This window comes from Castor canadensis, chromosome 8 (assembly GCF_047511655.1).
Source record: "Castor canadensis chromosome 8, mCasCan1.hap1v2, whole genome shotgun sequence".
Taxonomy (NCBI): domain Eukaryota; kingdom Metazoa; phylum Chordata; class Mammalia; order Rodentia; family Castoridae; genus Castor; species Castor canadensis.
The window spans coordinates 37821462-37847719 of NC_133393.1; the positions used below are offsets into that span (position 1 = coordinate 37821462).

The 26258-nt window shown below is 37.5% G+C and overlaps 1 protein-coding gene across 1 annotated transcript in view; it reads left to right on the forward strand.

Annotated features, from left to right (window-relative positions):
* The first annotated feature begins 274 nt into the window (after positions 1 to 274).
* The window catches only part of Nup153 (nucleoporin 153), a 56786-nt gene continuing 30802 nt past the window's right edge, over positions 275 to 26258 (forward strand). The window contains exons 1-8 of the mRNA XM_074082838.1: positions 275 to 887; positions 10466 to 10688; positions 15954 to 16202; positions 16357 to 16496; positions 16577 to 16705; positions 23111 to 23227; positions 23334 to 23378; positions 23464 to 23517. Of these exons, the coding sequence (XP_073938939.1) occupies positions 771 to 887; positions 10466 to 10688; positions 15954 to 16202; positions 16357 to 16496; positions 16577 to 16705; positions 23111 to 23227; positions 23334 to 23378; positions 23464 to 23517 (1074 nt within the window). The 5' untranslated portion in view covers positions 275 to 770. The remainder of the gene's footprint in view (positions 888 to 10465; positions 10689 to 15953; positions 16203 to 16356; positions 16497 to 16576; positions 16706 to 23110; positions 23228 to 23333; positions 23379 to 23463; positions 23518 to 26258) is intronic.

A 26258-nucleotide genomic window follows, 5' to 3' on the forward strand; every position in this document is an offset into this window, starting at 1 on the left:
TAAATTTACAGCCAACCGTACCACACTGCTTCGGGCTTTGTGCCTCAGAGGAGCTCTGCTAATGTTCTTCCGCGTCGGTGGGCCTTTCCGAGAATGTGTTATTGCGCGGAACTACGTTTCCCAGAGGGTAGCGGGGCCGAGAGCGCGGGCTCAATCAGTTCTTCCTTCCTTCTCCTAGTTCCCGCGGTCGCAGGGTGATGATGCAAGCACGTCGGGCTCTGACGAGTGACGTTATTCTGGCTCGCGACCGCGGCGGCGGCCTTAGCAGCGGCAATAGGCGCAGTAGCGGCGGCGACTGCAGGGACGACGACGACGACGACGACGGCGGGGCGGGCGCTGTGCGCAGAGGGGAGGGGTAGGCGGGCGGCGCCGGCGGCTTCAACTGCGGCAGCGAAGGCTAGGGCGACGGAAGAAGAATCTCCACCAGCCGGCGGTCGAGTTAGGCCTCAGCAGCGCCCGGAGCGGCTCGAGCCGTCCTCCGCGAGGGATCTCCATAGAGACCGCGACAAACACTGGCGCGAGGGTCCCGCAAAAGGCTGCCGGACCAGAGCCAGATCGTCGGCCTCACCCGCCGCCACCCCCTTCTTCGCTGCCAGCGTGCGCGCACTCTCTGTCCCTGCTCGCAACCTCGCGGTTCTTGGTGTGTCTTTGCCTTAGTGTGTGGGTAGCGCAAGCGGACTTTTTGGCCGGGGCCGGGCGGGGGCGGCCCTAAGGCCGCCGCCTCTGCCTCTCCCGCCCGCCCGGGAGCGGGAAGCCGCCCAGGCTCCGCCATGGCCTCGGGAGCCGGAGGAATAGGAGGGGGCGGCGGCGGCGGCGGCAAGATCCGGACGCGTCGTTGCCACCAGGGGCCAATTAAGCCTTACCAGCAGGGGCGACCACAGCACCAGGTATGGGACTTGGACGCCGCAATGGCCGAGGGGATCGGGAAGTCGGCGGGAGGGGAGGGCGGTGCGACGTCTCGGCGCCCCACGTGGAGCGGATGCAGGGCCGAAGGAAAGGCCCGGGAGGCGGCAGGAGCCAGGCCGGAGCGGCAACGGGAAGTGGGCTGAGACAGGCCCGACCCTGCGGCGCACACGTGTGGCTTGGCCCGCGCGTCCCAGCCCGCTGGGCCAGGGGCTTTCCCCGGCGGGCTCAGGGCGGGAAACGACATTCTAGACTGAAGCGACTTGGGGTTTCTTTTTTGGCGGGTCTTGGGGGTTTGACCGTGTTACTCACGTCCTCTCGAGGGAGAAAGGAAACGGTATGGTCGGAGGCCCCCACGCTTGTAGGATTTTTGGAGTCCCCTGGCTCAGTGTGTGTGTGTGTGTGTGGAGGGGGCTGCCCAGAGTAATCCGCCTCCCGCCCCGCGGGAATGGGGGGCGCTGTTACACAGTTAGTGGAATAACTTAGTCGTAGCCCATTAGATAATTCTCGGCCTCCCCCACCGGAGCTCTGCTTTCTCGGATCTGAAAACATTAACTCAGATTTCCCCACCCCCAACTGGGTTGTAGTTACAACTGGGGCATTTTGAAAGTCCCTCTCCACCCTTACGTCTTTTCTCTGCTGCGTGACTCTTCCTTCCCCTCCTCTCTCCTCCCCCTCTTTATTTTGCAGGCCGGAGTCGGCCATTCTGCACAGTTAACCGGGTTTCCAGTTCTGAGCTCATACACAAAATATTCTCCAGGACTGTTAGTGGTCTTACAGTTTAACCACATATGCATTCGTGGATGTTTAATTATAAAGGGAGTTTATCCTAATTGTAAATGAGACGTTTGATTCTGAGAAAACTCCAGTTTTAAAAAGTGTGTTAGGATTAAGCAGATGTTAAAAACCTATTTTAATAAAGTCACTTGCAAAACTTCATCTTAAACTTGATGAAAACCAAGTATAGAAAAAGGGTCTGATAACTGTTGCATACTGTTCAAGGTAGACTTCTTATTTTATTCTGAATAATAAAGATTGAATACTTATGTTTTGTTTGTTATTACCAACTGATTTTTCTTTTAAAGTAATGATTTGAGGGAAATTTTGAATAGTAAAAGTTGTGGTTTATGTAGTTCGTCATTGGTCCGAAGGTTTGGCATTATTCTCCAGATATGTACAGAATGCACGGGTTTTCAGTTTTTTTCATGAGGAGCAGGGATATTTGAAGATAGATATAAAATTAAAATTCACATCACAAGCCTGGCCATTTAACCTTAATCTTGTAGAATAGAATTCAGACATACATGCTGTTTCCCCTAAGAATAAATGCCTGAATGCTTTCTTATATCTTGCGCTACATACGGAAAAAGGAAAAAATTTGAACACATCAGTGATAGTCTGGACAGAGTTCAGAAAGGAGCTAATATATTTTATATGTGAAAAGTTACAATCACAGCTTATTAAAGCATACTCAGATAAAATCTAATTTGGGGGAGATGCTTTAACAGTGTAACACTTAAAATCTAAGTTGTTTTAGAGCTGATATGATTTCAGGCTGTGTAGTTAAGTTTTAGGTCCTAATAATTAGATAATGGTAAGTGATCTGAAGTACTGTGGCTTCTTACCTCAGCCATTTTATTAAAAAATATATTTTAGTCGGGCGCCAGTGGCTCAAGCCTGTAATCCTAGCTACTCAGGAGGCAGAGATCAGGGGATTGCAGTTCGAAGCCAGCCCAGGCAAATAGTTCATGAAATCCTATCTCGAAAATACCCATCACAAAAATGGACGGTGGAGTGGCTTAAGGTAAAGGCCCTGAGTTTAAGCCTCAGTACTGCACCCCCCCAAAAAAATTAGCTTTTAAATTGGATTTAAAGGTGTTCAGGGATTTCTTGATCAACACTGTGGATGTTACTTAATATTGGCAGAAACTACCAAAGTATTGAGGGCTTATAAACCAATACTAGTACTTAACATAGTTACAGACTTCCTCCTCCCCCAAAATGCCCTAAAATCAGGACAGTTTTAGTCCTTACTGGAACTTTGGTAGACCTGATTTCTATCTACTATCCTAGGTTGTCAGCTGGGTGTTTTACAGCAGCTGCTGAGTCATCATGAATAGTAAGGAGCTTCATGACATAGCATGTTTCATACTAATGTTATTTGATAAGTGTCCAAGGGTTTCTGGGCAAAAATGAAGCCTTTGGTTTTGTAGTAAAAGGTTGGAAGAAGAATGAGAGATCTGCACTGTTAGTGGATGTTTGCTAATGCCTGTCAAGCCAATTAGGTAGCGCAGTTAACTTGTACCTGTGACTTCTGCATTGTGTTCGGTTGACTTGTAATTTCCTGTTTTGACTTCTGGTTTAGCTCTGCTGGGAAATGTCTAAAGTTTAGAGTTTTCTTCTTTTAACTTTTGATCTTTAATGGCATCTTGCCATTAAAGTTGTGGAGTTGTGGAGAACAGAAATCCTTTGTCTTGCTCAATTAGCTAAAGGGAGTTAATTTCTTTAAAAAATTAGAGACAAAAATGAAGATTAGCCCTAAACCATGCAAATTGATCATTTTTGTTTGCCTTCTTCCCTACCTCTTTTAGCCTTAACAGACATTTCTAAGGAATGGTATCATTTTTCTAGTTGAGAGTGAACAAATTACTAAAGAGAAGTGGTTAGTTCTTGTTGCTTGTCCAGTCTCTTGTTCCGTTTATATTTTGTGCATCTCTGTGGAGATGTTCATAGCCACACAAAAACTTGAGCCTGGCAGACCAGAACTTTGCCTGTGGAAGAACCCACCTCCACCTTCCAGTGAGAGGGAACCATTTTGACCCTTTTTTTTTTTTTTTCTGGGATAGGGAGTGAGGTTTATATTCCGGTTTGTAGCTAAGGAAATACACTTTAGTTCTCTGAGAAATAGGATGAATAATAGGGTTTTCCCAATCTTACAAGTATGAGGCCTGCCCCAGCAAAAGTGTCATACCCACTGGAAGTGTGGCCCAAGTGGTAGAATGCTTGTCTAGCAAGTTCAAGGCCCCCTCCCGGCCACACACAGTAAAAAAACAAAAACAGCCCCATGAGATCCTGTCACAAACAATAAAGCAAAAAGGGCTGGGGGTGTGGCTAAGGTAGAGTGCTAGAGGTCCTGAGTTCAATTAAAAAAAAAAAAATAGGGCCAGGCATATATAGTTAGAACTCATTCAAAGTTGTTGTGATTAAATAGAACCATTTGATTACAATGTTTTTAATTTTTTGGAGGAGGGTTTGCTATCTTTTAGTAGAGGTTCCCCACAGACCAAGTTTAGTCCTCTATACACTTATATTGGACTTAAGATCTTTGTTTACTAAGGGATGAGGCTAAATCTTAAGTACTTAGTATTTTCCTCATAGACATGCCATTTAAGTATCTAGAGGGCAAAGAGTCCAGATATTAAATTGCTCAATACAAAGTAGGATTTTTTGTTTGTTATGAGAGGCCCTTGTGTGGTATTCTGTCACTTCAGTCAGCAATTTTTTAATAAGATAAGTGACAAAAAAGAAAGTCATGATGTTTCTTTTTCCTGGAAAGTCCTTTGATAAGGCAGGTGTCTTATTTTTAAGTAAAAAGATTTTGGTTGGATGTCACTAATTAAAACCATTTTCATTAGATACAGAATATTACCGAAAATTGAAATGATTCTGCATTTTCATTTTATTTATTTATTTTTTGAGACAGGGTCTTACTATGTAGCTCAGGCTGCCTAGGATTTGACAGGGCCTTATGCTTGCTAGACAGGTACTTTACAACTTGAGCCACTCCACCAGTCCTTTTTTCTGCTGGTTATTTTCCAGACAGGGTCTGGTGAATTTTTTTTGCCCCTGTTGGCTTCAAATTGAGATCTCTTGATCTCTGCCTCTGCAGTAGCTAAGATTTCTGCCACTGGCACCAGGCCTGACTTTGAACTCTTGATCATCTTCTTTTACTTCCCAAGTGCTAGAAATACAGTTGTGAGCTATGGTGCCTAGCTTTCAAGATTTCTTTTATTTATAGCTACTTGTAGCTTTTTTTTGCTTTTTTTTTTTTTTTTTTGAGATAGGGTCTTGCCAAGAAACTCAGTCTCTGCTTGAACTCCCTGTGTAGCCCAGGCGTGCACCACCACACCCAGCATTTGAATATATGTTTTAAGTGCTATTTTCTGTATGCCTGTAATTCCAGCACCTGGGAGGCTGGAGGCAGGAGGGTTGCAAGTTCAAAGTCAGCCTGGACTATATATACACCTTGCCTCAAAAAAAGAGAGATGGTTTTATAAAATACTTTTAAGTCTCAGGTATCTTGGGTTCTTTTTCACTTGGGGTTGGAGAGGACAAAGGAGAAAACTGATTTGAGAAACTATATGAAGTTAGACTCAAAAAAGTTTAAAAAGGAGAGCTTGGTGACTGGACAGTTAAATGAGTAAGGAGAGTATATAAAGAACCCTGGAAGAAGACTCTTAAGAGTCAGTGGCACCAGGCCTGAGTGCAATACAGGCATCTGAAAGAACAGGTAGAAATCAAAACAGCTAAATATTCTGGGAGAATAAAGCCCTAGAAATGTAAAACTGATGATAGACTATTAGGTATCTATGGTTAGAGATCCAGTGAAATTATTTGAGAAAGGAGATTTTAGAATCTAATACTATTTAAAAGATAATGTGAAGAAAAGAGAGTTGAATAGAACTAAGAAAAAAAAAAAACCGAGAGGAGGGCCTTGTATATGAAGAAGGAAGGATATAGATAAGGAGTTGGCTAGAATTATGAAGATGTCTCTGGTGAAAAGATTTATAGGAAAGGAATGTCTTCATAATTACAAATGAATTCTGAGTTAGTGTTGTAGAGTAGCTCCTTTTATTCTCTCTTTCATTAATTCTTGAACTCAGGTTAAATATAATTTGAAAAACAAATAAGTTGACATGCCTTGCATACTGAATTTTCTTTTGGGCCGGGGACTGGAGTTTGAACTCGGAGCTTTGCACTTACAAAGCAGACACTCTACTGCTTTAACTACACTGTCAGCTTATTTTGCTCTGGTTATTTTGGAGATGGGGGTCTCACAAACTACTTGCCCAGGCTGTCTTTGAACCGCTGTTTTAATGCCTTTTGTTTTCCTAAGAACTACATTAATTTTGCATTTTATTGTGTGTGGGTGCGTGTATGGGGGAGGTGTCTCTCTGCTTTTCTTTATTTAGTTGCTTTCCAAAGAATAGTTCTGTTTCCATCAAGTTGTAATGGTAGCCATAATGTTTACTGCTGAAGCCTCAGACAAAGTAGGAAAGAAGTTAATTTGTTAAGGTAAGGCTCGGGTAGTCACTCCTTTGTCATCCTTTTCTCAGAGTACTTTTGTCTGTTCTTTTTTTTTTTTTTTTCCTTTTATTTTTGGTCCTATTGGAGTTTGAACTAAGGGCCTCACTCTTGCTAGGCAGATGGTCTACCACTTGAACCACTCTGCCAGCTTTCTTTTTTGTTTGTTTATGTATTGTTTTTTTTCTGATTTGCCTAATTCAAGAACTCTTCTTTCAAAAACTGAAAAGATACATGGGTTGTTTTTCCTTTTCTAGCTTCTTTCACTCTCAGTTTTCCATTAGTGTTGAAGTCTGTCTTTGGTACTTCACCTCTTAAACAATTGCCAGACAGATAAGGAGATAGTTCTCCAAATATATCTGATTGCCAAGGGTTTCTTACCACCTCTTGATAGTCTCTTACCTTATGTTGTACACAATTAAAAGATGTTTTTCTCCCAAGCAGTTTTTAAATAATTTTAATGTCTGGCAGTTGGTTATTTACTATAAATACATGCATAATCTGTCTTATGTCTTTAACAATAAAAATAGATTCAAAGGTAGACGTTCATGTTTACTTCTGATTGATTTTGAGAGTTGATATTATAAAGTAAATGTTTATTGAAATGTTTATTATACCTATGAAAATAGGTATGATGTATTTGATAGAAAATGGGATGATCATGAAAGTAGTGTGATCTTTTAGGTAAAATTTTACCTTATTCTAGTTAAATTTATACTTAGGGTTATGCTTATCAAGTCCTTATTTGGGTTAACAGGTCACTGAATTTTAGATGATTTTAGTAGAGTGGGTCTCAGACTTTAATTTGTGTAAGAATCACCTCAAGAACTTGTTAAAAAGAAATTTGCCTTTCTAACAAATCTCATGGGTGACACCAATCCTGGTCTGAGGACTTTTTGAGAACCACTGTTTTAGTCCTTTATAGTGACTAGATGTGTAAACCTGCAGAGCAAGAGTAGGCAGATTCATACACATGTGTGAAAGCATGATTGAAGGATTTGAAGTTATTTTAAGATATATTAGATTTTATGATTATTAATAAGGTTACCAGAAGTTTGGGTAGCCTGTGCCTATATTTGGATCTTTGCACCTTTGGTTCCCTCAGTTTGTAATACTTCGCTACTAAAATGTTGCATGACCCATTCCTCGCTTTTTTAGGTATGTGCTTTTATAACAGGATACCCTTCTTACTTTGCTTCCTTGCTTTATTTTTGTTCATGGTACCTTAATCACCATTCTATGTGTTGCATATTTTGTTTCCTGATATTTTCTCCTTAATTTATAAGCTCCAAGACAGCAAGAACTTGTTCACTGCTGTATCCTCATTTTTTAATGACTGACTGACAGAATGTGATCAGTACTTGTTTGATTGAATTAAGTGAAAAAGCAATATTTGAGTTGCATTGTATTCATTCAGCACAAAGTGGTCATTCTTATCTTAGAATATTCTCATCAGTTGCCTAACTAATGTTCCAAATCTGTATGCTTTTGTGACAACTTAATGTGTTTGTTGTTGTGTTGCTGTTTTTTGTTTTGAGGCAGTCTTGATGTAAGTATCCCAAGCTGGCCTCAAAATTCTGCGATCCTCCTGCCTTAGCCTCCTGGTTGCTGGGATTATTGGCATGCGCCAACATGCCTGGCTGACAACAAAAGTTTAAAGTCTTTTAAGTGTGCATGATTTTATTCACATATTTTAGAGGGGCTTTTTCCTAAACAGTATCTCAATTTTCTGAAGTGTATCAGATTTCCTAATCTCTTTAACTATAATGGTGGTTCTCAACTTTAGCATGTATCAGAGTAACTTGGAAGGCCTTCATAACAAAAAGAGACAGCCCTACCAAAAGAACTTATTCTTTTTAGAATGGCATAGGACCTGAGGTAATGTTAAAGGGAACACACGTTAAGAACTACTTCTCTTAGAGTATGTTAAGCTTAATTTAACTTTTTCTTTATGATTAGGGTCAGGTCATTTTAAGTTACAGAGGTATGAATGGTCAGTGAAACTCAAGGGCATTTGTTCTAAAGGTTTCAGGTCAGTTTTATGGTCACTCTTCTTTTTGTTCTTTGAGCTGTCATTGGTTGTACACTAGCATCTCTGTGCCATTGTAATTTCCCTGTACTAAACTGCTCTGGGCTTATACTGAACAAGCTGATGAGATTTTAGTTTAGAGAAGAGAAAATCTATGATTGTATCCATTTTAACACCTCAGTTTTGTTTTTTGATCTTCAAGTTATCTAATGCTGCCATGTAAGTGGCTTGTGGTTAAGTATGGTATCAGTTATAAATTCTGTACTTGCTTTATAGTTTAATAGATTTATCGTGTGTGTGTATTTTTTGGGGGGGGTGGTAACTGGGGTGTGAACTCAGGGCCTCACTCTTGCTAGGCAGGCATTCTACCACTTGAGCCACTCCCATCAACCCTTTTTTATGTTGGGTATTTTCAAGATAGGGTAGCTCCAACTGTTTGCCCATCCTGGCTTCGAACTGCAATCCTCCTGATCTCTGCCTCCCAAGTAGCTAGGATTATAGGTGTTAGCTACTGGTACCTGGCTAATTTATTGTATTTTTGGATTAGTACATGTTAATGATACGAGGGGGTTTCATAGTAGTGATTCCATACATATGTACATGTACTTGATTTCAATGGGTAGAAATCACAGGGACCACTGATATTTTTAGTAGCTAAGTTACAGGAAGTCCACAAAAGACTTACTACTCTAAGTTCTTGTTGACCTTATGTCACATATGTGTTTTACCTTTTTCATTTTAACTGTATTTTATCTTAAAAACTTTCAAGTCTTTTGATACATTGGGAGGGAACAAATAACTAGTGCTGTATCGAATTTTTATAAATATTAAGTCTGATTATAGTAGGTATAGAAAAAGGAAAGCAGTGAGTATGTGTTTTTCAGTAGTGAATATTTTAGAATTGTTAACTTTATGTGCTTGATAGAGAGTTTACTTTGAAATCTGTTGAAAATTTTTCCTTGGAGAACACATGGAAAAATAGTTACAGATTTCCCAGTTGTCACCTTTTCATACTATTCAAGTGCCTGTGTCAGGGATATCTTCCATATTGTCTGTTGACAGGATTTTTAAGACTTCTTTGTCTCGGGTTTTTTCTAAAAAAGAACTATATATTCTGTCTTGACATTTAAAAAATCTGCTAAGCCGTTTTTTACCCACTTCTATGACTGTCTGAAACATTTAATGTTGCTTTATGAAAACAATTACTGCCTGGAATTGGTTATCCTACTCCAGTTTGTTTTTGCTAGCTTTTTTTGTTCGTATTAAAATTATCAGCATGTTTCTGTAATACCTTGTAAATTGAGAAATATTTTCGCATAGCTTCATTTGCTTTTCATTGTAATTCCTGTAGGTAGTAGTAAAGAGTAGCTCTTCCTATTTAACTGGAGTAAATGAAAGAGCTGGGAGGTATTCAAATTTCACCCTAGGCTCTAGCAATCCCAAGGCCTATGCTTTTATTTTACTCTGCCCTAGACCCTAGTTATAATGTAGTACTTGTGTTTGTACTTTGGGCACGTTACTTAACTTTATTGTCTTTGTTCATCTATAAGGTATGAATATTAATTTCAACTTCATGAAGTTATTGTGAGGGTTAAATTGAATGCTGCACAATGAAGTGCTTAGAACAGTGAGTGACTCATACCAAAGCTACAGTAAATGTTAGTACTGATGGCTGTATCACATGTTTTTTCTTTTAAAAGTTACCATGGTAAAGTCAGTTCCTCAGATTTTCAGGCAATATTTGGCATAGTAAAATTTCACCATCAAAAAAGGTTGGTTATTTCTTGAGTTTATGTTGCATTAGTTGTCTTCCTACTTTTTTAATCATATTTCTGTTAGTCTAAATTCTTGTTTTTCTTAAAGAATGTGCAAGAAAATAATTGTCAAAGGTGTGATTTATATTGTTAATATATGGAGATTAAAAAAGAATGCCTTTTTAAATCCTAGATTAAAACATTTATGCATATTGTAATAAGTCCAGGTCTTATTTGATGGCTTATTGAGGCTTTTAAAGGATTAGAATGCTGTTGCTATTTGAGACAAATATTGACTTATCTGGAGCAAAGAAAAATTAGGAATTTCACAGTACTTACAGAATTTGTAGTTATGTCATAACTTTTAACTGAATTTTAGTAAATTTTGTTGGAAAGACGTGTTTTGCTTGGTATGAGTTTCTGTAAATACATTTAGATAAATTTCTATAATTATGTCTTTTTTTTTCTCCAACAGGGCATTCTTAGCAGGGTTACAGAATCTGTTAAGAATATTGTGCCAGGGTGGCTACAAAGATACTTCAACAAGAATGAAAATGCATGTAGCTGTTCAGCAGATGCAAGTGAGGTACCACACTGGTCAGAAAATAGAGAAGAGGAACATATATATGCTGATGAGGACAGCTCTAATGTTAATGATGGCAGAATCACCCCTGAGCCAGCTGTCAGTAATACAGAAGGTAAAATAGTATGTGGATGTTTTGATACCAGTGACACTGACCTAATTTTAAGTATCTTTATATTATCTGGCTATGGCAAAATCTAATCAAGTGGTACCTAAATTATACATGAGGAGGGTGATGACCAGTTTCAAATTTGATGTCTTTTATTTACTAGCCTTTTATTCATTAAAGGAGGCTGATAAGTCAGCTAAGAGTACAAGCTCTGATGTCAAACTTTGGGTTTATATTTTTATTACTGCCAATATTATCATGTGGCTTTTATTGAGAGAGTTAATATATTTTCTACTGTGTACTTCCATAAGTTGTCTCATAAAGAATAATTATGAGCAGTGTGTGGTGGCATGTGCCTATAGTCCCTACACCTTCTGGGGAGAGAGATGGGAGGATCACTTGACCCCATATGTTTGTCTCAAAACATAATTTTAAAAAAGTGTGAAGCCCTTAGACTAGGTCCTGACACCAAGGGAGCACTGCTAACTGAATGCAAACTGTGATAGTGCCTCTTGCAACATAAATTTGGGTATAATACAACTGCACTTGGCTCCTGTCCTCTCCAGAGCAAACTCAGCTGGGTCATCCCTTTAATCTTGCAGTTAAATGACCCTGCATTTTAAAGGTTTGAACTTTTTTGGATTTACTTTGCAGCAATTTGGCAGAATTTGCAAGTATTAAATACAGATAGTACAACACATGGACATGCCATACTTGGGGATAATACTTTGTCATTTGACCATATATTTTTTATTAGCTTCATTGTGATAGATTTCAAATTACATACAACTTAAAAAGTGTATACTTTAGGAGCCAGGCATGGTGGTAAACACCTGTAACCTCAGCATTTGGGAGGCTGAAGTAGAATAGCAAGTTCCAGGCTAGCTTGGACTATATAATGAGGCCCTCCAACAAAACAAAACAAAGTGAACAGTTTAGTGGTTTTTGTATAGTCGCGGGATTCTACAGCCATTAATATGTGGGGGTTTTTTTGTGGGGTGGTTGCTGTGGATTGAATCTAGGCACAGTGTCTTATCACTGAGCTGTATCTCCAGTCCTCCTTGTGTACTTTTTTTTTAAACTACAAGTTTTGACAAATAGTTATATTTTTTCTAGCTCTATGCTAAATTTTGTCTTGAATAAATAATTGACATGGATATATGCCTTGTTAATTTTGGCGCACTTAGTAGAATGTTTTCCTGCTTGATTTGCTCATAGTGAAAAGTAGTGATAGTGAAATGGGCTTGAAAGAATAATTACTTTGGCCAGATGTTCACATCTGAAACCCAGTATCTGAAAACCCAGATGAAAGGAGAAAGATTGAGAGTTTGAGGCCAACCTGGTTTACAAAGCAAGACTCTGTCTCAAAAAAAAAAAAAAAGTGGTTACTTTGGAGAAAGCAGATCTTAAGTTTTCTTAGTACTACTCAGTTTGGTGTAGCATTTCAGTGTTTGCTGATGGTTTCATTCCAGTAGCTTAAGAAGTTTGTAATCTGGACTTTTCAAGATTTCTTTTAAATATATTGCCAGCAACCCTGTTGAGGCCTTATCTGGCAGATTTCTAAGATGACTGCTTCAGTATCATTTTCTTTCCTCACCATTAAATGGGACACCAGCTTTACCTTTCTTTAGGTTAGAGTTTTCTAGTGTGCACTAGCATATTCAATGACAAAGACTGTTGTTTCCTAATGAATCCATGCTAGTAAGAATTAACTAACTGGAGGAATTGAGTTGTAATACATATACATGTGCAGTTTCTAATTCTACATCTCTAAACTTTGTGTGTGTGTATTTTCATGAAAAAAATATAATTTCATTGATTTGCTAAGGTGAGTTTGAACTCAGATTTTTTAATTAATTTTATAAGATAGATTTTCTGCTACAAACATAATTATATACATTTTAGTAACTTTTAAACTTAATTTTTTTTTTTTTATGGAAAATTTAGAACTGCAGTAATAGAGGATAATACAGTAAGTCTCCATGTACCCATTACCCCGCTTTAATAATGATCAACTAAGGCCTGTTTTTGTTTTCTATATTTCTCTACCTTTTTGCCCACTTTTTCACCTCGCCTCCTTTAACTGATTTTTTTTTTTCAATTCTGTGGGTTCAACCTAGGGCAACCCATATGCTAGGCAAGTATTCTATTTCTGAACTACACTACCAGCTGTTTAGAAGCAAATTGTGGGCAGATTTTTCTTTTTCTCCTCATTCTTTTCTAGGATCTGAATCATGCTCCTTTCTTAAACCTTGTGAGTTGCAGACAGCTCTCTCTCTTTCTCTTTTTTTTTGTCTTTTTCTTTCTGTTTTTGGGGCACTATTGGGGTTTGAACTCAGAGCCTCATGCTTGCTAAGCAAACATTCTACTACTTGAGCCATGCGTCCCCCATGTCCTTATTGTCTGCCTTAACCTTTCTTAGTGTTAATGCCTGCAATCACGTAGTGAGTGAATTAAAGTACCGCTGATAACTCTCCAATAAGATGAATATATACATTACTAGATATAAAAAAATCAGTTTGCATTTATTTTTTGAAATACTATATACTTAATCGTGCAGTGCATTCTCAAAAAAACTAGATATATTTAACATTAAAGTAGTGTCAAATTGCAGAAGACTATAAACAACTTCAATATAACAGTCCTGAATGCTGTTTAACTAAATATTAACTTTTACAAATAAAAATTGTATAATAACAGTAGGGCAAGAGAGTATTGCATATTCTTAAAGTAGCACAGTATAGTAGCAACAGAACTTGTGGCTCATTTCAGGTCTGTTGCCTGCAGCCTTGTGGCTAAGCACTTCTTGTGTTGACTGTTTTTAAATGATGGTGAGGCATTGTATGTCTGGATTTCTTCTGCTAGATTAGTGGGATAGACCAATGAGGAAAACTTCAAAACCTGTTAAATTTTCATTGGTACAGTAACATTTCAGGCTTCTGAGGGCTCCACAGTGGCATATCTAATGTGAGTCAGCAGTGAATTGAAGTCGTGGGCTACTTTGCCTAACTGATACCATGGTGATTATACTTGTACTCTTAGAAGCAGGGCTGAATCTGTAGTTATGACCTTGTGTAGTCCCACTGTTCCATATGTGCCCTTTATCTGGCCTGGTGTGGAGGATAAGGAAGTTCTATAAGCAGCAAAAACTGTCAATGCTGTTAGTAACATACTTTCAAGCAGAAGTATATTCTATTGGATTTCTTTTTCCTCTATAATTTCTGTATAAGATTTAACAGATACCTGCCACATTAGACATTGTCCTATCATTTTTATCCTGTGTGATAAATTAATGTCGGCATGAGAGAAATAAGTAAAAAGTACTTTTGTGATACAATGTTTTATAATGTTAGAGTACTTCATACCCTAAGGAACATTTCAGCCATTTTCTTGGCTATGGCTGCTTTAATTTCAGCATAATGTTTAGTCTTGACTCTGCCTGGAATTGGTTACGATGTACAGGATGAAGAAAGTATTTAGCTTCATTGTTTTTCAAATGGCTAGCCTGTTTATTTCCTAAATATATACCTACACACATACATATATATGTGTGTGTGTTTGGTGGTATTGGAGTTTGGCCTCCAGGCTTAGTGTGTATTAGGCAGGTGCTGTCCTGCTTGAGCCATGTCCCCCCCCCAGCCTTAAATTGATTTCTTAAGTAAGTCATTCTTTCCTGAATGGGATGTCAAAAAACTTTTACACATAATAAATTCCAAGAGGCTTCATCCCTCCTTTCTCTAGTGATACATCTGTATGATCTTATACCAGTACCATAATGTTTTAGATACTTCACTGTAGAACAGAATGCCTCAAAGTTATTTCACCTCATCTACCTTCACCTTACTCATTTCTCTATTCGTCTTCTGATATATCTTAAAAGAACTTTAGAATCATTTATCAAGTTCCTCTTTGTTGAAGTACAGCTTGATGTAAAATTCTTTAAATCACAATTTAAAATCTGTCATAAGCAAAAATGAACCTGCAGTCTGATCAGTATGATAGCAATTCTATGTGTAATTGTTTGTCTCATTGTCAGTATCCTTAGCATCCAGGATATCCCCTGGACTACTTAGGCTAATTTATTGGCTCAATTTCAGACTTACTGAATTATCATTTGTGTGTTACTCAGGAATATTTAATAGTCTCTCCTCATGGTTATCATGTGTACTTAAAGAAGAGAATGGATTTTTGCAGATAAATATTCTTCAAACTACGAATGTATGTTTGGAGAATTGGGAAAACAATTTATAACAAATAAGGTTTTTAATATGGCTCTGAATGTAGAAACAATTGTATTTGTAAATAAAAAATGACACAGAGCAGGATATGTAACTTGTGTTTAGGAAAAGTGTATACTTGTATATACATATAAAATATCTGGTGGATATACAGATTTATTATTAGTGGCTAGTTTTGGAGGACAGACTTAAGCCTAATTGTGTTATGATTGTCTTTGACATCTTTAATCTTGTTTTTTTGTTTATTACTTGGTAGTACTGGAGTTCGAACTCAAGGCCTTATGCTTGCTAGGCAAGCGCTCTACCACTGAAGTTCTTTAGTTATTTTTTAAGTAGGGTCTCGTGTTTTTGCTCCAGTTGGCACTGAGACTACAGTCATCCTATGTGTGGCCTCCCTCACAACTAGGAACACATAAGTGCGCCACTTCACCTAACATTGATTAAGGTGGGATCTTGGTACTGTCTGCCTGTTCTCACCTATGATCCTCCACATCTGGAGTAGCTGGGATGACGGACACCAGCCACCATACCCAACATTTAAAATTTTTTTTTTTTATGAGATGATCTTACAATACCACTATTCAAGGAAAATCAAGAGCCATGTACTTTAAAAAGTTGTATGTGATCACTAAACTATATTTTGACCCTAGGTTGGGTATCTTAAGTTCATTTAATTGAAATTTTGCTCAATTAAAGAATGTCTCAAATTGGACTCATCATGAGAAGCTTTAATGATTTTCTTCGATTTTAGCTATTTATATAGTATCTTTCCCTTTTCCTTTCCATCCCCTGCTGCTCTTCTCCTTCCTTTTTCCCTTAGGGCAGGATTTCACTATTTAGCCAAAGCTGCCCTTGAACTTGCTGTGTAGTCAAGGCTAGCCTGAAATTTAAGATCCTCCTGTATCAGGTTTCGGGGGGGGGGGGGGGGGGGGGCGGAATTACAAATCTGTGTCATCTCGACCAGCTGTAAAGACCATTTTATTGTTACTGCTTTTTCTAAGCTGTATATTTATAATATTTTTGCTCTTTTAAGAACCGTCAACAACCAGTACTGCTTCAAATTACCCAGATGTATTAACAAGACCTTCTCTTCATCGGAGTCATCTGAATTTCTCCATGTTGGAATCCCCTGCGTTACACTGTCAGCCATCCACATCCTCTGCATTCCCAATCGGCAGTTCTGGATTTTCCCTTGTAAAGGAAATTAAAGACTCTACCTCTCAGCATGATGATGATAACATCTCAACTACCAGTGGGTTTTCTTCAAGAGCTTCTGATAAAGGTATTCTTGTTATTTTATAGTAAGTAATTTTGGTAATAAATTTAATTTAATGGGATGTATTTTTTTGGCTTAGTTTTAATTTTAATTTTTCTTTATAAGAATCTAGGGTCTTGAAATCAGTGCTATTATTACAAATTTCATGTTTTTGTTTTAGATATAGCTGTTTCAAAGAACACTTCCTTGCCACCTCTGTGGTCCCCAGAGGCTGAACGTTCTCATTCACTCTCACAGCATACTACCACCAGCTCAAAAAAACCAGCATTCAACTTGTCTGCCTTTGGAACTCTTTCCCCTGTGAGTACCAGCAGGATTGGATTTAATCACATTAGTTTTAAATATTTTTGCTTATCATCTATTGCTGTGTTTCTGTGCAGTCACTTGGGAATTCTTCTGTTCTTAAAACAAGTCAGTTGGGAGATTCTCCTTTTTATCCTGGAAAGACGACGTATGGTGGGGCAGCAGCTGCCGTAAGACAGTCTAAACTACGAAATACACCTTATCAGGTTGGTTTGAATAAAAGAATGGTTGTAAGGCTCCCCCCTCCCCCTTTATTTTTGAAATAGCATCTCAAACTCATGAAACTCCTGCCTCATCTTCCTGAGTGCTGGCATTACAAGAATGTACCACCATGCCTGAGTTTTGTTCCTTATTACCTAGACATGAAGTGACAACTGAAAGTTCAAAGTTTTTTTTTAAATTATTCACCAATAAAATTAAAAGCTGTGAGGATTACATTTTAAAAATATAGGGTACATGAATTTTAATTTAAACCTAAGTGAATATTTTGTTTATTAGGTTTGTGTGTGTCTCAGGAAATAAGATGATTAATTCTATTTTTCTTTTTAAAATGAGGTATAAATTAAACATAGTAAAATTGATCCTTGTTAGCTCGTGTATTTGAGTTATATTAATACATTCGTATAACCAGTTTCGCAATCAAAATGTTAAACATTTCCATCATTCTAAAACATTACCATGTACATCTCTGTATTCAGCTCTTCCTCTCAGTGCACCCTCTGGCAACCACTGATCCATTTCTCTCCCCATAGTTTGGACTTTTTCAGAATGTTACGTAAGTTTTTCATATAGGATGTAGCCTTTAGAATCTGACTTACTCCATTTAGCATAATGTTTTTGAGATCAGTCTATTTTTACCTGTATTGATAGTTTCTTTTTATTGCTGAGGAGTATGGTTGTAATGTAGTTTACCAGTAAAAAGGACACAAGGTTGTTCCCAATTTTGGGCAGCCATGAATAAAGCTGCTATAAAAATTCATTGTGTAAACATTCATTTTCATCTCTTGGGTAAAATACCTAGGAGATGAATTGTGGGTCCAATGGTAAGTATGTAATAAAACTGCTTAAAACTGTAATTTCCCGCTTGTTGGTATCAGTTTTTTTTTCAACAGTGTTACAGTTCTGATTGTGCAGCATTCTTGTCAGCATTTGGTGGCATAGTTTTTGTTTCAGCCGTTCTTATAGGAACACAGTGGTAATTTCAACTCATGGTTTTAATTTGCATTTATCTAATGAGAAATAATGTTTAGCATCTTTTCATGTGCTTGTTTGCCATTAGTATATTTTTTTTGGTGAAGTATATGTTCAGATCTTTTGCCCAGTTTTTTTTTTTCTTTTATTATTTATATGTGCATACAAGCTTGGGTCATTTCTCCCCCCTGCCCCCACCCCCTCCCTTACCACCCACTCCGCCCCCTCCCCCTCCCCCCCACCCCCTCAATACCCAGCAGAAACTATTTTGCCCTTATTTCTAATTTTGTTGTAGAGAGAGTATAAGCAATAATAGGAAGGAACAAGGGTTTTTACTGGTTGAGATAAGGATAGCTATACAGGGCATTGACTCACATTGATTTCCTGTGCGTGTGTGTTACCTTCTAGGTTAATTCTTTTTGATCTAACCTTTTCTCTAGTTCCTGGTCCCCTTCTCCTATTGGCCTCAGTTGCTTTTAAGGTATCTGCTTTAGTTTCTCTGAGTTAAGGGCAACAAATGCTAGCTAATTCTTTAGGTGTCTTACCTATCCTCACCCCTCCCTTGTGTGCTAAAGCTTTTATCATGTGCTCAAAGTCCAATCCCCTTGTTGTGTTTGCCCTTGATTTAATGTCCACATATGAGGGAGAACATACGATTTTTGGTCTTTTGGGCCAGGCTAACCTCACTCAGAATGATGTTCTCCAATTCCATCCATTTACCAGCGAATGATAACATTTCATTCTTCTTCATGGCTGCATAAAATTCCATTGTGTATAGATACCACATTTTCTTAATCCATTCGTCAGTGGTGGGGCATCTTGGCTATTGTGAATAGTGCTGCAATAAACATGGGTGTGCAGGTGCCTCTGGAGTGACCTGTGTCACAGTCTTTTGGGTATATCCCCAAGAGTGGTATTGCTGGATCAAATGGTAGATCAATGTCTAGCTTTTTAAGTAGCCTCCAAGTTTTTTTCCAGAGTGGTTGTCTAGTTTACATTCCCACCAACAGTGTGAGAGGGTTCCTTTTTCCCCCGCATCCTCGCCAACATCTGTTGTTGGTGGTGTTGCTGATGATGGCTATTCTAACAGGGGTGAGGTGGAATCTTAGTGTGGTTTTAATTTGCATTTCCTTTATTTTTTGCCCAGTTTTAAATTGGGTTTTCTTAATGGCACAAATCTTTAATCAGATGTATTTTTGCAGACACTTTTTCTCATTTTCTGGTTTGTTTAAATAGCACCTTCTGAAGAGCAGAAGTTTTTACTTTCAATGACATCTAGTGTATTGTTGTATTTTTCTTTCTTTTTTTTTTTTTTTGATGGTACTGGGGCTTGACTCAGGACCTCATGCTTGCTAGGCTTGCTAGGCAGGCCCTCCATCACTTGAGCTACTCTTATAATTTCATGTTTTTGTTGTCATATCTAAGATATTTTTGCCTGGTCAGTGTAACAGGGTTATCTTCTACACTTTTTACGTTTTGAGTTAATTTTTGCATATGATATGAGGTATACATTTAGCACTCACTCATTTTATATGTGGATGAATTGTTCTTGTATCCTTCGTTAAAAAACTGTCCTTTCTCATTGATTAACCTTTGCATCTTTATTGAAAACCTAGTGATTATGTTCTTTTCAATCTCTATTATTTCAATACTGCTCTGTCTTGATAGTTCTAGCTTTATTATAAATCTTAAAATTGGGTAATGTGAGCTCTCTAATTTTGTTCTTTTACAAGCTTATTTTGGCTTGTCTGGATTCTTTGCTTTTTCATAAACGTTTAGAATTTTTTCATTTCTGCAATGCCTACTGGGAATTTGATTGGGTTGTATTGTGTCTAAAGGTCAATTTGAGGAGAATTGACATCACAAGTTAAGTCTTCCAGTCCATGTATGTGGTATATCTCTTAGTTAAGTAGGTGTTTTAAAGATTTCTTCCATGAATGTTTTGTAGTACTCAGCATAGACCTTAAACATTTTTTGTTAGCTAACATACCTAAGCATTTTATGTTATTTGGTATTAGTCAAGAATTAGTAGTCTGAATAGTCTTACCTGTTCAGTTAATTTAATTCATAGTTAGAATATCTTCCAACAAAGAAACCTCCCTAGTAAATTGTAGCAAGCATTATAAGAAAGAAATAATACCTGTTCCACATACTCTTCCATGTAGAAGAGGAGTGTATACCTTCCCCCAGCACATTTTATGAGGCCAGCATTACTGTGATAAAAGCATACAAAGATGTATGGGAATATTTCTCATTATTGATAGACGAAAACCTATTCAACAGTATTTTGTTTAAATTGAATCCAACATATATAAGAAACTAAAATCAAATGGAGTTTTCCTGGGAATGCAGTATTGACTCACCATTTGAAGATTAATGTTAATTTACCTTGTAAACATTAAAGAGTAAACCATATGAACAAGTCCTTTGATATGTAAAACATTTGACAAAAAAAGTCTGTCCATTCAGGATAGAATTTTTCATATGTAAGAGTAGGTAACCTCATCAACCTGATAAAGTATGATTACGTGGTTAGTAGTTTTATACAGCTTAATGCTGTCCCTTTGAGATTGGGAATGAAAAGGAGTGTCTTATCACTCCTACTGTTTAACATCATGCCTCAGGTTTAGTCAGTGCAGTGGGCATGAAAACAATACAGATTGGAAGGAAGAAGATAATTTTGGTCACGGACAATGTGCTTATCTGTAAAACTGAGTTTAGCAAGGTCGTAGGATACAAGGGCAAAGTCATTTCTTTTTATGTAGATAAAAGCAGCAAAGAATTAGAAATTGAATTTCTTTCTAAGAAAAAAATTGCATCATTATGTGCTTTGTCCTGTTTTCCTGAGGTCTGAGCCTGGAGTTTTTTTTTTTTTTTTTCCTGGAAGGTATTTTACCTATGAGTTAAATTTATTGAACAGATAAGACTATTCAGGCTATTCATTCTTGATTAGTACCAAATAACATAAAATACCTATGTGTAAATCTAACAAAATATGTTGAAAGTGTAAGGACTATAAAACACTCTTGGAAGAATTATCTGTGCAAATTTTATTTATTTGTATGTTGCTCTGATATTCTTGACATGGTACAGATATGGACATTTTATTTTATTTTTTGGTGGTACTGGGATTTGAACTTTTAGGCCCTACACCTTGAGCCATTCCACCAGCCCTTTATTGTGATTTTTTTTTTTTTTTTTTTTGATATAGAGTCTCACAAACTGTTAGGCCTGGGCTGGCTTCAAACTGCAATCCTCCTGATCTCTGCCTCCTGAATAGATAGGATTACAGGCATGAGCCACTGACATCTGACTTGACAATTTTAATTATGTAAGAACATTTTATATATGTAGGCTTTTGCAAAGGGATTTTTTTTCCTATATTTGGTGGGATTGGGATTTGAACTCAGGCCTTTGCATTTTTAAAACAAGTGCTCTACTGCTTGAGCCACACCATCAGCCCATTTTTCTCTGGTTACTTTGGAGATGGAGTCTCCCAAACTATTTGCACAGGCTGGCCTTGAACCTCGATCCTCCCAATCTCAGCCTCCCAAGTAGCTGTGATTTACAGGAGTGAGCTACCAGTGCCCAGCTGTAGAGAAAAACGTTGTTAGGATGACAAACACAGGAGTAATTTTGAAATTGTAAGATTTAGCTGTGCTTTCCTGATTAGGGGATTATTCCTTCTGTAATTAACAGTAATTATGAGACTTAATTCTAAGTGTTTTAAGAGATAATATATTGTTACAAGAGAAAGTACTGCCTGGATATTGGCAATCACAAGCAGTTTTTTCTAAAGCTTAAGCTGGGTTATATTATTTTTGGTAATAATAAAAATCAAAATTTTGGTATAATTAAAATAGTTTAGTGTGTTAGGAGTTAAGGTGATTCAAGCCTGTGATCATAGAGTAGCATCTGTTTCTGTACTTTCTCCTTTATTGCTAATTTTTTAAAATTAACTTTAAAAAATTTAGGGTGTAGGAGTTACTAGAACTTGAATTCAGAACCTTGTGGTGGCCAGGCAGGCACTTCATGGCTTGCTTGAACCATGTCTCTAGCAGGAAGCTAATATTGAGCCCTGTACTCCTTCTGTTGTTTTTTTCTTTTTGAGATGGGGTCTTGCTACATAGTTCAGGTTGGCCTGTATTTTCCTGGTGGATATTTTAATTGTAGTACTGGGGTTTGAACTCAGTGTCTTATACTTGAGCTACCCCCCAGCCCTTTTTGTTTGCTTTTCTGATAGGTTCTCATGTATTTCTGTCCAGGCCAGCCTCAGACTATGATCCTCCTACTTATGCCTTCTGTGCAACTGGAATTATATAGTTAACCATCATGCCTGGCTTGTGGTTGAGATGGGGTCACTTAACTTTTTGCAGAGGCTGACCTTGAACCTCAGTCTCTGCCTCTTAAGTAACTAGGATTATAGGCTTTAACGTGTCTTCATATGTGCCAAAGCCTCTAGCCTTAACTGCAGTCCTTAATAGGCACCAAGTTTTTGATAAAACTAATATAGAAATATTACAGCTACCCTAAAAATATAATGAATATTTGATACCCAAAATTTTTTAGATTTTAGAAGCTGAAAAAATGGGTTATGCTTTGATTCTTATCTTATTAAGCATTGCCAAAATTACTTGATTTTGTGGTATCCTCAGTTACTGGAATGCCATAATGCATTCTTGAGAAAAATAAGTGTTTTTACGTAATTCTTAAAGCATGTCTTGTGTATTAAAGGATACTTAGGTAGTGTTTTTTAGGATTTTTTTCCTAACCCCAGTTTTACAAAAGTTAAAAAAAAAATTATTTGTATGGGTTTTTTTGTTGTTTCATGGCACTGGCGTTTTGAACTCAGGGCCTCACGTTTGGTAGGCAGGTGATTTACCACTTGAGCCACTCTGCCAGCTAAAAAGTTATTTTTAAAGAAGTAGCCTGAGTATTTTAAGATGTCCTTTTTGTTACATTAACTTTTGAAAACCAATTCACTAGTGTGAAAATGTTAAAGTTCTGTCACAGTAGAATCTGCAACCTCTTTGTTTAGCCTTTTTAGAATTTATTATAATTAAATGGTACTTAATACTCAATGTAATAGATATCTCAGTTCACTTGTTATTAATGTTCTTTGATTTAACTCAAGGGCAAGCAGATCAAGGTATTGCTAGAAATTTTTGCCAGTTACCCCATTTCCACCATGTAACATAAGTGACACGTTTTCTTTATAATAGTATTGGGTACTTTCTAATCACATCTGTTTATAAAAGTAGTTTCTCAGGTATAGAACAGGATTTTCAATAAAAGCACGAAACAACTTTTTGGTGATCTGTCCCTGAGATAAGTTTGTGTTAACATATTAACATTGTTTTACTTTGGACATCTATTCTGTTTTGTGTGTATTTTCATTGCACTGTATATGCTCCTTATAGGCACCAGTTAGAAGACAGATGAAAGCTAAGCAGCCTACTGCACAATCTTATGGTGTCACCAGTTCAACAGCAAGGCGAATATTGCAGTCTTTAGAGAAGATGTCAAGCCCTCTAGCGGTAAGTTTTTGAAATCACAGTTGAATGTAGTGTTTAGTTTGAGTTCAGTGAAAAATCTTATATTTTTTTTATTTCACGAAAAATAAATTTATTCTAACATTTATAGGATGTGAAAAGAATTCCATCTGCTGTTTCTTCTCCTCTTAATTCTGTAAGTTGGCATTTAAACCTATTTATGATAAGAGTTATATTTTTCTGAGGTTTTCGTTTATTCTAATACTATTTTATTTTTTTAGCCCCTTGATAGAAGTGGGATAGATACCACAACTTTTCAGGCCAAATCAGAAAAGGTAAGACAGTTATTTAAAGTGTCAGCAATTTTGTCATAGACAAATTGGATTCGGTTGCTAGTTATTTGGGAACATGGGTAGAAGATAAGATGTTTGTACTTGGACACTTGGCCTCTTATAGCCACAGGATGTAGTTGCATATGTAGTAAATGCCCATTCTATAGTTTTTTGGTTATTTAGCTTTCTGTTTTCATATTCTTGACAGCCTTTATGACTTAGTGTTATCTTTGGTAAATAAAACTAGAAGTGAGCAAAGCTGAAATGTTTACTAATTAGGTATTCAGTGAACTCACATCCTCATTGAAATAGTGATCTTTGAAAACTTTCCTCATTAATCAACATTGTGTCAAGTAGAAACAGTGTGTAATAGAATTTCATTTTGGTGCATAGTTCATTAGCCTACCAGAATACTACTCCAGGATGTTGGGACTAATAAAAAGTATAATGTAGATGCCTTGATACCTTTTTTTCTCTTTTAATTTGTGTATTCATATGTGCATACATTGTTTGGGCCCTTTCTCCCCCTTGCCCCCCCTCGCTTCCAGTCAGAATCTGTTCTGCCCGTATCTAATTTTGTTGAAAAGAAAATATAAGCAATAATAAGAAAGACAAAGTGTTTTTGCTAGTTGAGATAAGGATAGCTATACAGAGAGATTCCTAGCATTGCTTCCATGTACAAATGTGTTCCATCCCAAGTCGATTCATCTCTAACTGACCTTTTCACTAGTTCCTGATCCGCTTCTCATATTGACCTCTGTCGCTTTAAGGTTTCTGTATTAGTTCCTCTGCAGTGGGGACATCAAACACTATCATGTTTTGGGTTTCTTACCTATCCCCATACCTCCCTTGTGTGCTCTCCCTTTATGTGACCCAAGTCCAACCACATTGCTGTATTTGCCCTAGATCTAAAGTCCGCATATGAGGGAGAACATATGATTTTTGCTTTTCTGAGTCTGGCTAACCTCACTCAGAATGATGTTCTCCAGTTCCATCCATTTACTTGTGAATGATAAGATTCCATTCATCTTCATGGCTGAGTAAAATTCCATTGTGTATAAATACCACATTTTCTTGATCCATTCGTCAGTAGTGGGACATCTTGGCTGTTCCCATAACTTGGCTGTTGTGAATAGTGCTGCAGTACACGTGGGTGTGCAAGTGCCTCTGGAGTAACCTGTGTCGCATTCCTTTGGGTATATTCCCAGGAGTGGGATTGCTGGATCATACGGCAGATCTATGTTTAGATTTTTAAGAAGCCTCCAATTCGTTTTCCAGAGTGGTTGCACTAGTTTGCGTTCCCATCAGCAGTGTACAAGGGTTCCTTTTTTCCCACATCCTCACCAACACCTGTTGTTAGTGGTATTTTTAATGAAGGCTGTTCTGACAGGGGTGAGGTAGAATCTTCGTGTGGTTTTGATTTGCATTTCCTTTATGGCTGGAGATGGTGAGCATTTTTTCATGTGTTTTTTGGCCATTTGAATTTCTTCTGTTGAGAAAGTTCTGTTTAGTTCATTTCTTTATTGGTTCATTGATTTTGGGAGAGTTGAGTGTTTTGAGTTCCCTGTATATTCTGGTTATCAGTCCTTTGTCTGATGTATAGCTGGGAAGTATTTCCTCCCACTCAGTGGGTGATCTCTTCAGTTTAGAGACCATTTCTTTTGTTGTGCAGAAGCTTTTTAATTTTATGCAGTCCCATTTGTCTATCCTTTCTCTTAGTTGCTGAGCTGCTGGGGTTCTATTGAGGAAGTCCTACCCTATACCTATTACTTCTAGAGTGTTTCCTGCTCTTTCCTGTACCTGTCTGATATCCTGCCTGATATTAAGGTCCTTGATCCATTTTGAGTTGGTACTAGTACAGGGTGATAAACATTTGATACCTTTTTAGTGTATTTTATATGGTTCAAATTAGTATTTGACTTTATTGCTTGATAATTTGGGTTAAAGAGATGACTTTTTGGTTATTATTACTTACGGGTGGTTAAATATCCTTCAGGAAAGCAAACTCACTGATCCGTACTTGTAAAAGCACTTACTGCAACAATAAGCTCCTTCACAATGGTTATTAAAATTATCATATTTATGGGACCTATATCCAAGATGTTTGTAAGTTGTAATTGTTAACTGAAGTTGATAAAATAAACAAAGCTAAAATTCAGTTTTTTTCTTGGAAGAATGTTACTTTCTCACTTTTAGGGTGGCCTAGATGTTTGTAATTGAGTAAGAGGGAATCTTATTAACCATCATTGTGGGATTAATTTAAGCTGTTAACTTTTCTTAAATTCCCATTGATATCAGATTAAATATATTTAAAATAAAATTTTAAGGTTGTGCCATAATATAAATCATTAGTCAAAATCTTATTACTGACTGAGTATAGTTCAAATAAAAGTTTATTAACAGGTGTTTGGAAATAAAAGGCCAGAACACAATATTGTAGTTCATGTTTCACAGATGTAATAGGAACAGTCTGCAAGATAAACTTTCTCATTGAGTTGTAGGATCACACTTATGAAAAGGACTTAGGGAAGAGCCAGTAACTATGCAGAGACTTTGCTTTGGAAACTGCTGTTCACAGCTGTCACTGTGTGAAAGGACTCTATTCATGGTATTACAATCTCAGGACAAAGTAGATGTTTTTGGCATTATAGTGATGTTACACCAACAGGATTTTTACTGATTCAGTGTAGCAGTGGATCATTAATGAAGAACTTTGTGGAATCAGATTCATTTCAGAATCAGAT